A 13,998-nucleotide genomic window follows, 5' to 3' on the forward strand; every position below is an offset into this window, starting at 1 on the left:
AATTAAAATGAAAAAAGAAGACAGCTGTGAAATTGGACTGAGTCCTATACGTTATTCTATAAAGAGTAATCACCCAGTTCTCAAAAATGAGTATGTTATATTTGTATCTTATAAAGTTAGCTACTCCACATGCACAGTGATGCATGTCTGCATACTACAGCAAGGTCAAGCCTTTAAAGGTAAATTTTCCGCTCAGTATGCATGGACTTGGATTTACAACTCCCAACAAAGTTAATAGGAGCTGGGCATCTATCTCCTCCCATGTGTGGATTACTAATACCTTAAAATATCTGCATTAAAAATTTTGCCTGTCTTTCGTATTTAGAAAGCAAATACTGAGATAAAACCACTTTTAGCACAATAGATGAATTTACTTACAGCATGCTTGGCTTGTTCTCACGAACTTGAGCCACTAACAGCCCTTAAATATTTACAAGTTCAAAATGACAAAATCTTTACATAGGTAATAGAATTTTTGCATTTGCTTACAAATAGTATAGGACCCTCTCTGGGACACAAAAATACAGAAGCATATTTAAAATATAACAGCAAAAAAGAAAAAATGACAATTTTTAAAACCTGGACAATTAACACTGTTGTGGTTAAAAAAAAAAAAAAAAAGTACATTTAGAGATGTTATTTTTAAAAAACATCTTTCTAGCTTTCAGAAAAAAGCTATACCTAAAAGGAAAAGTCCAAGTAAACTTAAAACAAAGCAAAAGTTACTTTTGGTTTGCCAATTTACCTTTAAAATACCTTTTCTTTTTTTTTTTTAATTTATTAGCAAGTTAAGGAATAAGGCAAATGTGATCAAACGCTTAAGAGCCTTGTACATGACTGCATAAAACAAACCAGCTCAACATCAACGTAAGTTTAGGAAGCAAAAGTGGTAGTTATACTGTAAACATGAAAAAGTAATAGATTGGGTACATTTTTTAAAGACAGTGTAATACATATATTAGTCTTATTTAAGCGCCAGGTCAGAAAAAAATTCATCTTGCTTCCATTCTTAAGGCAGACATACAAGTCAATATTTTAGAGCCTCTTTGGCCTTGTGGAAAATTCTTTGCTAAATTAGGCCCTATATTAACATTTTCAGACGTCTTTAAATTGCATATAGTAACCAAAAAAACCCAACTCAAATGTAATATTCTAATATCTTTTAGTAATGGATGTAGCCCTACTTCTTTAAAGAATAGCATATTCCTAAAAGTTGAAATAGTATCTGGAATTGAAAAAGTTCTCTAGCACAGTTATATTTGAATAATTAAGTTCTCACACTACACCTCATAAAAGTTCCTCAAGTTCTTTCAAGTGTATTCCCACTCTGAAAAGACTGCTAACCACCATCATTTTAAAGCATATATAATTTTTTTATTTTGGTACAAGCTGAAATTCCAACTATAAGCCTTTGTTTTTTATGTTCAACTCCAACGATAAAGGAATAGAATATCTGTTTAGGCCAATTAAAACGTTCAAGTTATATCAATTGCCAAGTGTTAATTACAGATTTGGAGGAATCATTTTGGAAAATATAACCACAAAACGAAATTAGACTTTCAATCAAATGTTCATATGAACTTTCTTTAAAGTTCAACTTTGTTAAATGTTTGCATTTCTGCCTTTTTTCCCTGCCCCATACTGCTTTCGTATTGCATGGCATCTTCTGTTACACTACCCACATGATCCAACCCCCTTATAAAACATGAAAGAAAGGTTTTAATATTCCATTTTCATGTAAACTGGAGTAAGTAGCAATGATCTAAGGACAGGATTGTAAAAGTGCTATATAAATTGACATTTGGATGTACATTTTTCCTGTAGAATAAACTACTCTGTGCACGAGGAATGACATTTTAAAACTACCAAATGCAATGTACAAAATATAAAAATATACAGGAGTAACAGTAGAACTACAGTGCAATTTTTCCTACTCTTCTGGAAACCATGACTGCATGTGATTTTATAGGTACTACACACTAAGCTTTCTCAGCAACTGAGATTTCTTTTGCATTCATGATATAACAGTGCAGTACAACTATAAACTCAGCCTTAAGAGGAATCCCATGCTTTGAATTTCAAGTTCCTATAAACCATGAGTGCAATTTTTTACTTGGAACAATTAGTTCTTGTATAACTGCCCTTTTGTACTACTATTTAAACATTCTTCACTAGAAGAGTAAAGCCAGGCTATTTAAAGAAAAGGAAACCATTCTACAAATATTATTTCTACCTCTGGCAGGGCCAATTTAATGAGCATGACGAGCTACAAATTATCTCTTCAGGGCTTTAAGGAAGAAAGCCTTTTTATATAATCTCCCTAGTTATTTGCTCAGAACATGCAAGTATAAATCCAGAACCATACCAGTACAAAATCTCCTCTCTCAACACTTTGGAAATGGGATTTAACTTCTACTGCACATTAAGCATAAAACTGTAATAAAGGAATAGATAGAAAATCATAAATACACAAATAAGTACTGAAACAAGCTAACCAAGTTTTTTTTTGCAAGCTAAAAACCTCTTCAACTATTAAAAAAAGTTAGTGGTTTAACATACTGAACACAGTGGAATACATTCATAACCAATAGTGCATTCTAAATGCACATCTGAAAAGTTCAATTTTCACAACTTCAGATGTCAGCGTACCATAAGAAGATCTACTGACTGGTCTAATAAGATAGAGATAGGAAGTCAGTCAGTGCCTTTACTAAGTTTTGTTAATATACATATTATTAATAGAGTGTAGAGTTCATATCTCCAAATCAAAAAGTTCCAATTCCAAGTTATCCTCTACAAAACTATACATTAAAGTGAATAGCTAAGCTAGAACAGAAAGCTTTTAATCAAGTTAAGGTTCTTCCTGAACATATAATATGGATACACAACACAAGTTATGTCTTGTCAGAATACTGCAACATTGCAATAACAACTCCTGACATATCGCTTAGGCAACACGTGAACCTAAACAATCATATGGACAAAATGAAATTCAAATCCCAGGTTCATGTAAAATTAGATAGTCCAAGGATTGCATCTTACTTATCAGCAGCAAAGAGGTCGCTATAAAACTGAAAAGTGCATTATTGTTAAAAGCCATTCAAAACAACCCCGTTATGCACAAATAGTTTATGCATTCACCATGCTGTTGACTTTGCGTCAAACACTTAGTTTAATTTATTATAGAATGATCACAATGAAATTTGCTTTGACCTTTATATATTTTGTCTAGGTATGGGTAAAAATGGTAAGACTTCTTGAACTACAATATATTCAATTTGTGCATAAAAAATTATATATTTTTTCTAAAGCCAAGATAAGAGGATCTTTTAAGTACACCTCTAAAAATAGTGGCCTTTTAAAATCAGTTTGGAATAACAAAACAAATGAGGCCATTTATAGCTAGGGTGTGCATTGTTATTGTTTATAATTTATTCCTTAATATTGGACATACCTGTCCAGTATATAAACTATTAAGACAATTTGCAGAAAAATATATCCTCTACCAGTAACTGACAATGCACATAAAAATACCTACAAAAGGGAATTATTGTCCATTCACAACCTGTTGAGCTTAGTGATTCACTGTTCAGCTCATTCCATCTATATAATTTTAAATATAAGCTAAATTGTGATCAGTATAGTCAAAATTAACCATTCAAATATGTGGACACCTACATTTAAAAATATCTGCCTAATTATGTATGACTTAAAATAAAATTAGTTGTCATATTTTTACATCACAGTATATGGCATTTCTTAATTTAGCAACAGAAAGGCACAATTATTAAGCCATAAAATACAGTACCTGAATCTAACAGTTTTATTTATACCTAAAACCAATGTCAACCTAGACATTTTATTTTGTGGAAGGGATTGAAGGAAATAACTTTAGTTTTTACAACTGATCTCACTGCAAGTTTGGTCCATTAGAAATGCCATCTATATAAACAACTGAGTTTGGGGAAGAATGGAGGAAAACACATAAGCTGTTCCATTAGCTGTTTGTTGTTCAATAACTGGTAAGTTATTATGAAAGGACTTAAACCGAACACAAATGGAACTTTCTGATCAGCTGTCAGACACCTTTGCAATATGCCAAAGTATACAATTACAGCATGATGTATGTTTCACTACGTACGTGTATACACACATATATATGTACTGCATGTATATATACACACACATCATTACAGCAATAAGAATAGACATGGCATTTATAGAGTATAGCACTTCTCAGGAGAGTAATTCTTGGCTTTTGGCCCGACACCATACCTAAGATGTGCAATTTCCTTTAAATGCAGTGCCTATCATGTATTGCTGTTAAAGTCCCTGCTAAAGCAAAGTTCACAAGTCTGCCAATAGCAAACCGGTGCACATTTTCTTACATTAGGCAACTACCTCCCTTCTTCCCTTGTCAAGTGAATAAGTCTACATCAAGAAAGACCAATAAAAAGAAACAGGCAAGGAACCAAAAACATGAGAGAAAACCCAACCATTCCATATGTAATATAGCGATAGGGAAGTTCAACCTCCATGCGCTGCCTTGCTTGTCGTATATCATCACACGGTATAGAGAACATTTTACAGGCCAGTGGGATGGTGATTTTCTTCATCATCATTCTTGTTAACAATAGTAGTACTACTCCAATCAATAACCGCAATATGGCTTTTCCAAATAAAGTCACAGTGATGGAGGGAGGAATTAAAGGCCATGTATCTGGGGAAGGATCTTGCATTAAACCCAACATGTAATTAAAATGAGATCCACAAGCAACTCCAGCACCACAACCCAGAATCTGAGCTGTATCTCCTCGTGATGTGCTCCAGGTGTCAAGAGTGAAAGAGAAAACCCCCAAGGCTAAATGAAGACTGATGATAATTAGTGGTGCATACTTGTAAGTTAAATTGAAGTTATCAATCAGGTCCACAGCTGGATGGAAGACAACCAAGATGAGAATAGCATATAGAAATCCAGCAATAACATCCTGTTGAGAGGAGATAAAAGATACAATCATTTAGTATGATATACTTTATTTTTAGAATTTCTTTCACATCCAACTTTGAAATAACTATTTCAATAATTCATTTAAGATTGTAATTTACATTAACATGGAGAATAGTTTAGTTGCTTTGTAGGTAGAGATGCTTCCACATGTTTGAAATCTCCTTTTTCTTACATTTAACCTTTCACAATGTATATAGTTTTGTTCTAATGGTAGGGGAAGGAATTGTACTTGCTCCTTTTCTAATGCAATGTACAAAGAGCCTAAGATTCAGCAGAGATGGTTTCTGGGACTGGTTTTCAAAGAAGTGGTCCTAAGCCCCATCTGAAGCTGCCAAGTTCTGGTATCTGCACTCCTAAGAATGAGACAAAGGTAAAACCCACTGTGAAAAATTGCCAGGTAGGAATGGGATAAACAGCAACAAAGTTTGGTAACTTAAAAAAAATAAACAAACTAGCAGATAGTGTCACGGTTAGATATTACTAATGGTCACTAAGCCTACAACAAAATTTCTTAGCAAGTACACTCTGGGATTGCAACAACAAAGTACTGATATCTCTACTATTTACAGTATGTAGAAATATACAGCTGTAAAATATGTTAGGAAGAATCCATTCATTTGAATACTAGTTTGTTATTCAAATGATTCTGCTGTGTCGCAGACATATCGTTATACTTGTACTGAATATGCTTTATTTTTTTTAAACTTCCATAAAGTATTTTGTAATTTGTTTTTAAAAGGAGACTGCCCTACTTGGGTCATTTTTGATATATCATGACTAAGAAACAAATTGACCTGCCAGATGTATTTCATAATTTGGTTACCACATTTGTGAGTTACCAAAGTTGTGTGTTTGAAAAAGGGTTACTCCATCAATGTTTGTCTTTTTGGTCCTATAAAGCCAACATCATGCTGCATTTCTGTTAACACAAAGGCAGAAGCAGCGTAGTATTAGTCTAATCCATACAAAGGTATGTCACAAAAATAGGATTATGACTAAGAAGAAAAGCAACAGTGGAACTAGGAGGAAGAAGCCCTTTGACCATGCAGATACCTTCCAGAATATCAAGGCAACACAAAACTACTGACCAAGTACATTCTCTTCCCAGCGTGCTGTAGCGTGAAAGTCTTCTTCCCTTAAATAAGATTTAACTTGATGCTTTTGCAAAGTGCCAAGGTGACAAGTGAAAGCTGAATGAGCATGAAAAGCTTTCCTCATGCCCTAACAAAGTACTTCAACCCTTCTCCGGATGAACTATCAGAGAGGGAGGGGGCAAGTTTGTCCCTTTACCTATTAGTTTTTGACTTCTGCACTGAAACTGCAAACAAGAGTGCCAATTAATTTTAAGTGTGTAACTAATTTATATAAGTTAATAAGCTTGATACAGAATTTTTAACCATAATATTGGTCCTTCAGCCAGTCTTACTATTTAAAAAATGCTTTATACAATTTATTTTGTTTTTAAGTATGTGTGGGGAAAATGTTTTTAGTTACAAACCCAATCAGCAATAAACTATTACCTCTTAATAAGGGCACACATTTTGCTAGTTTTAGTTACTGTAATTATTTAAAAAAATTATGTCAAAAGCATCTAGGGTTCTAGACAGCTGCCTTTTCTGCAAACTTATAAAGTTACTAGGTAAAATCTTTGTAGACTATAGTTTTTCTGTTTGCTAATAAATTATATAATGATAAACAATTTATTTCATTTACATTTAACAATAGAGTACTGGATCCCCATACAGTAACATATGCTGAAAAAAGCCCCTCGAATTACCACAATGCACAAGATACCTTAGTGTAGTTAAATATCTGAATATTACAGAGGGATATGAAAGTAGGTATATGGTGTCGTCATTAGGTAAAGTAACAGATTTAATGTGTGGTGTTTCTCTTACCAAAATTGAGTGCATTCCCATGTAAATTCGACTAAAACAAACCAGGGAACACCAACAGATCACAAGAATCAGACCATACATAAGGGGATACTGAAAGAAAAGAAAAAGATTGTATTAGAATCATAAGCCATAAGTATATACTCCGTGAAAATGATTTAGCAATGAATAGCTACACCACACTCGGATCTCATATTTCAAATACCATTTTAAACTGTACACAGAACAGTTCTAATAAAGTGTCAGAGGGGTAGCCGTGTTAGTCTGGATCTGTAAAAGCAGCAAAAAGTCCTGTGGCATCTTGTAGACTAACAGACGTATTGGAGCATGAGCTTTCGTGGGTGCATCCGACGAAGTGGGTATTCTGACGAAGTGGGTATTCACCCACGAAAGCTCATGCTCCAATACGTCTGTTAGTCTATAAAGTGCCACAGGACTCTCTGCTGCTTTTATAGTTCTAATAAAGTTAGCTAAAGCCTGCAGCCCAGACTAAGGGGAGTGGAACATTTCTCTCTGATTTACAGAAACATTAGTTGCTTCCATGATGTATTAAATCTCCATAAAAAGGAGTTCCAGCATGTTGGTGCTACAAAATCATTGCATACTATTTCCCCTATCCTAAAGAAACCCTCACTTGTTTGTTTCCTTACCAATACAATCTCTCCTTCATTCCCTTTCTCTCCAAGCATCTTGAGTCAGTCTGTTCTTCCTCTCCTTCAACTCCTGTTGACTGACTCTCACATCTCTCACTCCGGTGATAATTCCCCACTCCCCAAATCTCAAGAAACTTGCTTCCACTGATTTCAATGGGCTTTGAATCAGGTCTCAAATGCCCTCAACTCTTCTTTTAAAGCCCACTTCAAAAACTACTTTTACTTTCCACTATCGAGTTAGGTCCTGATCCAGCAAAGCACTTAAGCATGTGTGCAACTTTAATAAAGTCAATAGAACTAAATCACATGCTTAACTTTAAGCACCTAAGTAGTTCTAAAGTTGCACACATGCTTAAGTGCTTTACTGCATCAGGGCTTTATACGCTGTGCTGTTTACTATTTCTCCTCTTGCCCTAGGCTCAGTTTTTACTTAAGTGTCAGAGCTTACATCATTTCCTCACTATATGGATCCATTTCTTTTAACTCTTGTCTCTCTTTCCTACCCCCTTCCCTCTGTCTGCTTTTCTATTCTATTCACAATACAGGCAGTGCTGGGCAGGACCATGTCTTTTTAATCAATTAAGCATCATACAAAATTATAACATTATGAAGATATGTAATAAAATTATAATACTGTAACACAGTAAGGACAGGGCCATCCCTAGAGGGGTGCAAGGCCCGGAGTGGAAGTTACCGATTCGTCTTGTCCAGGACCGACCGCACTGGCCAATCGCAACAGCCCACTGGGCCCCCCAAAGCACAGGGCTCAGAGCGGTCACCCCGATTTGCCCTACCCAAGGGACAGCTACGAGTAAGGATGTAGGTTCTTGAGAATAGAGACAGAGCTTAAAACATTTTGGACACTATTCACATAGTATTACCATCATACCCAACCAACTCTGTTCTGGAAGTTTGCATCAAATTTTAATATTCAAGTCTAAATACTTTTTGCCTTTGGTCTCTCTCATAATCAAGCTAGGCAGTTGGTCATTTTTTTGCCTTTGTCTGTCCACTTAGGCCCTGTCTATACTACAAAGTTTTGTTGTAAAAGTTATGCCGCTTTAATTAAAACTGCTGTTGCATGTCTACACTAGCTCGTTGTGTCGGTAAAGTGCATCCACGCAAACAGCTCTTGCATCAACACAGAGAGCAGTGCGCTGGAGTAGCTATCCCACTGTGCAACTGGTCACAGGGTGCTTTGAGAAGGGTTGGCAATGCCTCATGGGGCAGGTACTGCATCACATGATGCAGGTTTCTCAATCTCATCATTCCAGGGGCATCCTAGTAGACTGTCAGCTTTTCAACTGAAGGGGGTGAGGGGGAGGGAGAGGATAGTGGTGTGTCTGGGGCGAGGAAGACAGCAGGCTGACCGACCTATCCTGAGGCAAAAAAAAGCTTTATGCCTCTCATCAAGGTGGTTTTGTTTTGCGACCAAAAGTAGCTTTGCACTGTGTACACCTCCCCTGTTTTGTCAGCAAAAGGCAGCTTTTGCCGACAAAACTTTGTTGTGTAGACAAGGCCTTATTCTCTTATCTGTTAGACTGCAAGCTTTTTGTCATTTTCTGCATGTTCATACTGTGCCTAGCACAATGGGACCCTGACCTGGTTTGCCACCATAATGTTTAAATTATTATTACCGTCATTACATCATAACATTACTCTCCAGTAACAGCTACTCCTCCCCTGTAGTAATACTACCTAGATTTTTACAAGTAATCCTTGCTAGGATCTTTCACCTGATCATACAATACTTTTTGTTGTTTGTGGAAAAAAGTGGGCTGTAGCCCACGAAAGCTTATGCTCAAATAAATTTGTTAGTCTCTAAGGTGCCACAAGTACTCCTGTTCTTTTAATAGAAAGAAGAAAAGCCTAATTTTCTAAAGAACCAGAACATAGCCTATAGTGGTCATGTACAGACTAAAAGTTTAGACTGTATTTTTAATTACTGGCTCTCTTCTAGAAGGTACAGAAAATCACTCATCTTCCAAAATCTATCTGCAAAATGACAAAGTTATAAACAGCTACAGTACCAATGCTCATTGCTTATTTTGTTACAACAGACCAAGACCTGAAACTTTTTTTCTCTCCAACAGTAACTAACTATGCAAGGCAGAGGCATAAAATAATTGACTATGGAAAAAGCATGCTTCTCTGAAAAGTGACTTTTTTTTTTTTTAAAGTGTGGTTCCATATTTATTTGACAGTTCCAGATCAACTCTGCTCAGTTTACCAGTAAAACCATGTTTTGTTTTGTTTTTTAATTTCCACCTCTCTAAACTTACCTGGGGAAGTGAAACTCTGGCTAAGTTCTTTCCAAGTTCACACATTAACAATTAAAAATGTTGCAATCGAAACTAAGTTATCAATTCTGCTGATGCATGAGCCAGAACAGAATCTCCTCCCCCTAAAGCTGGATCCAAAGCCCCTCAAAGTTGAGGACTAACAAAAATGGCGAACATTTATTTTAAATCAGCAAAGTCAGCAGATAGGGCTGACCGTACACCAGATCCTTGAGTTTAAGACAGTGCTACATTTGGGGGGGGGAGGGGGTGAGGTATTAAAAATAGAGGTACTTTAGAGAAGGCACCACTGCTTTTAAAAAGCTACAGTAGAACCTCAGTATGAACTGACCAGTCAGCCACACACCTCATTTGGAACCAGAAGTATGCAATCACGCAGCAGAAGAGACCGGGCGGGAGGGGGGGAGCAAAAACAGGACAGTACTGTGCTAAATGAAAATTACTAAAAAATAAAGGGAAAGCAGCATTTTTTTTCCTGCATAAATACAGCTTTGCAGAACAAGTCAATGTTCAATTGCAAACTTTTGAAAGAATCACCATAACATTTGGTTCAGAGTTACGAACAACCTCCATTCCCAAGGTGTTTATAACTCTGAAGTTCTACTGTATACTGTAAATAAGCAAACTCAATTTAAACTAATTGAATATATGAACTGGAATATGGTTTTAGAACATTTCAAAATTTCAGTTTGGACACTGCAAAAATTATGCCCATAACTGGACCTCTGTTTGTTCAGTTCATACTTTTGGAAAATTTATACCTGTATGAGAAGTGTTCCACAATTCAATACAAGTAAATCATTAATTTGAAGTTAATAGTTCCTAAAATCAAAAATAGTATTTAATATTTAATAAGTATCAAGGAACTGGTAAACAGGATGCATCCAAAATGACAAATTCTTAGTGGCATTGGAAGGCTCCTATGATCTAGTAAAATTTATAATACAATATCCTGTGACAAGGTACAACACTGATAAATTACTGTTGTGATAAAGCACTCCAAAGAGGTAGTCCACACCAGTTTTGCTGATTTCAAAGTAGCAATGACAGGAGAGAGACTAGTGCTAACCTATTCTATGAGAAAAACTTGCTAACAGTGTACTATCCGACATTTTAAGAAAAAGCTAGGATTGACAGGGGACACCCACTAGGTGCAACATCCTTTGAGTCACAAATATAACAGAACACATTCTCCATTTCCATTCAAAATGCATGCTGCAATCGACAACACATGATGCTGCTGCCAAGTATTTAAACAGTAGTTTCACTAATCCTTCAAAAGACACCACTTTAATTAATATGGCTTTATGGATTCATACACACTTCATGAAGTTTGAGTTTGTAGATCCAAAGAGTTATCAGATTGTGATCAGGAAGTGTTTTACACAATATTGAGTTTACCCATCTGTGAAGTGGGAAAAATAACTTATCTATTCTCCAGGGTCTTACAAAACATAATATTTGTATAGAACCTTGCAATCTTTTGTTGAAAAGAGGACATAGTTTACTGTCTGAAGATTTTACAACCTTTGTTAAACAATTAATTGTCTGCATATTATTCAAAAAATGGGTGGTAGTGCAGGAAAACAGAAATTATATTTATTCAAAGGAGAATAAATAAATAAATAAACTGTTTAGAATTACCGTTATCCCAGAACACTTTAAATGTTTTATAACCATCTATTCCATGAGTCAACCATCTACTACAGCAAGATTACATTAAAAGCAATCTAGAAACACTAATTAAACCTTTGCTAGCAGCCTTTTAGTGATACATAAATAACTCAGATGCACTTTTGCACATTTTACAAGTTTGATCCTTAAAATATTTTAACAGCCAAATAAGTCTATTGAGGAGACCCACTATTTCAGAAATACTTGCTGCAGAACCAAGTCTTTCAACTCCCACTCGTGAGTGACTAAGCCCTCCTGCTGAGATAATCTGACAAATTGTTTTGAGCACCCAGCAAATGAAGGGATATCAGGCTGACTCAATGAAAAAAAATACATCATGCCAACAAAAGAACCACTTCCCATCATAGTGGGGCAGATGCTTCCCCTTCTTGCTGTTTATATAGTGCATCACAGTTGGATTGTCTGCTAGGACCTGAACAGTGGTGCACCGAAGCAGGGGTAGGAAAGTCTTGCAAACTAGACAAACAGTTCTGACTTCTAATTTATTTGTATCACTGAGACTGCGTCCAAAACCCCAGACCGCCTGTATCTGGAGGTTGTCCTACTGTGCACCTCAGTCCTGCTTGGACACATCTGTCACAATGAATCTAAGGGGGCAGGTGGGTGGAACAGAACACCTTGACAGATCTGAAGGTCTGTCCATCAGCATGGAGATGGCAGCACTTTTCATACTTGTACCAGTAGTCCATGCTGCGCCTGATTGGTTGATACAACTAATATCAACCCCCTGAATAGGATGGAGGTGGAGTCTGGAATATGGAGTCCTAAAGACATGCTGCCATGTAATCTAGTAATGTGAGACAGATTCTCACATATTTTTGGCTGACTGATTCAAACACTTAACTTCTTTTAAACTTAAGTATAGCTCATGAAATGCATTAATTCCCATTTTAGCAACACCTGCAATTGTCTCACGATATAAGCCTCAGCTCCTGGAGTAACGAAATTGCATAAGCAGCTCAGCTTCCAACTGGGGTGTATGCAGGGGAGGAGGGGAGAATGTTTCTATTTCTCAGGGTTCCGGGGCGGGAGGGAGGGAAAAGGCTTGAAAACACGAACCCTAAAGGCTCAAAGCCCAGAAGACAATTTTTTTTTTTTTTAAATCTCATGATTTAAAATAATATCATGATTTTGGAGGAACTGACATGATTTTTTCATCACTTGTGGTTAGCAATACTGAATTTATAATCAAATATAAATTGTTTAAGATAGCTGCCTGGAAGGAAACTGAATACTACTGATTTATAGAAAGAACTCTGCTGAGTTTCTATTTCTCCCAGTTTGCTTGCTTACTAAAAAGGTATCTACTTTAATCTAGGATCCTTAACAATTCATCTGCTCTTGTTGCTAACCCTTAGGAACACAGAAGATGAGACAACACCAAGTCACCACAAACTTTATCCATTGATCCAAGGAGCTTTGGAGGCTCATCTCAAAATAAAAAAATAAATGTGATATGCAAGCATTCATCAAAGTTAGGGAGAAACCTGAAATAGTCTGAACATACTCCATTCTCCTTGACCTTTACATAAGGAAGCCTGGAAAATCATCATATTGTCTTCTACAAACCACATAAAAGAGAACTTTAATTCTTTAGGGTTTTTGTTAAAGCATGAATGTCAATGCTTTTCTTGAACACATGGCATGGAAAAAATCTTTCAAGATTCTGTACACTACATTATTGGGAAGAAAAAAAAATGCTTCATTTTAACTGGTATGTACTGTTTCAGAGTCCAGAAATAAACAAAATTTCGAACTTTTTAATAAAAATTTTGAAATCCTCAGATTAAGATGGTATACTGTTTCATAACTCATAAAGGGCAAGACATTTTTCTTCAACTACATATTTGCAAAACACTGTATTGCGCAAAATAGGGTGCAGCTTCCTTTTATCGTTTGAGAAGAATCATTAGTTTTACAAAGCCATAAAAGGGAGGCAGTCACAAGACACACGGCATACTTCCAAGATTAGTTTCATTTCCTATATAGCAAAAAGAATATCAGTCTGATAAGTTTAGTATAAATTTAAGAACTGTGTCCAGTATAGACCATAGTAGCTGTTTGTACAGGAGTATTGCAGGTGCTAGGAGTCATACAAAATCTAAGACTTGTAAAATGTATCAGAGCTCTTATGTACTCCAGTTGTCTTTGGGGAACATGCTTAGGATTTTAGCTAATCAGGAATCCCAGAGACCTCAGCTTTCCAGTAATGGCATAGATTGATACTTGGATCTTTTCCACAGTACTAGCAATTTCTACTTAAGTAGAAAGAAAAATGCCAAAGTAAAGCCACAAAATTACAGTAATTTCAATATGTGGTTCCTTAAGTAAGAAAGTGCCAGATCAGCAGAGCTGCAACAGCATCTGAGCAATTCCCCTATGGAAACGTGCACTGGCATCCAGGAGATGAGGAGTTCAAATCTTATTTCATCCACATACTAGGGGTG

The 13,998-nt window shown here is 36.0% G+C and overlaps 1 protein-coding gene across 1 annotated transcript in view; it reads right to left on the bottom strand.

The window, feature by feature from the left end:
- Positions 1-551: 551 nt before the first annotated feature.
- Positions 552-13,998, bottom strand: part of SGPP1 (sphingosine-1-phosphate phosphatase 1) — a 35,822-nt gene continuing 22,375 nt past the window's right edge. Inside the window, exons 2-3 of the mRNA XM_034768102.1 lie at positions 6,907-6,996; positions 552-4,988 (exon numbers count right to left, since the gene is read on the bottom strand). Coding sequence (XP_034623993.1) covers positions 4,437-4,988; positions 6,907-6,996 — 642 coding nt within the window. The 3' untranslated portion in view covers positions 552-4,436. The remainder of the gene's footprint in view (positions 4,989-6,906; positions 6,997-13,998) is intronic.

The sequence above is a fragment of the Trachemys scripta genome, chromosome 4 (genome assembly GCF_013100865.1).
Source record: "Trachemys scripta elegans isolate TJP31775 chromosome 4, CAS_Tse_1.0, whole genome shotgun sequence".
Lineage (NCBI taxonomy): Eukaryota > Metazoa > Chordata > Testudines > Emydidae > Trachemys > Trachemys scripta.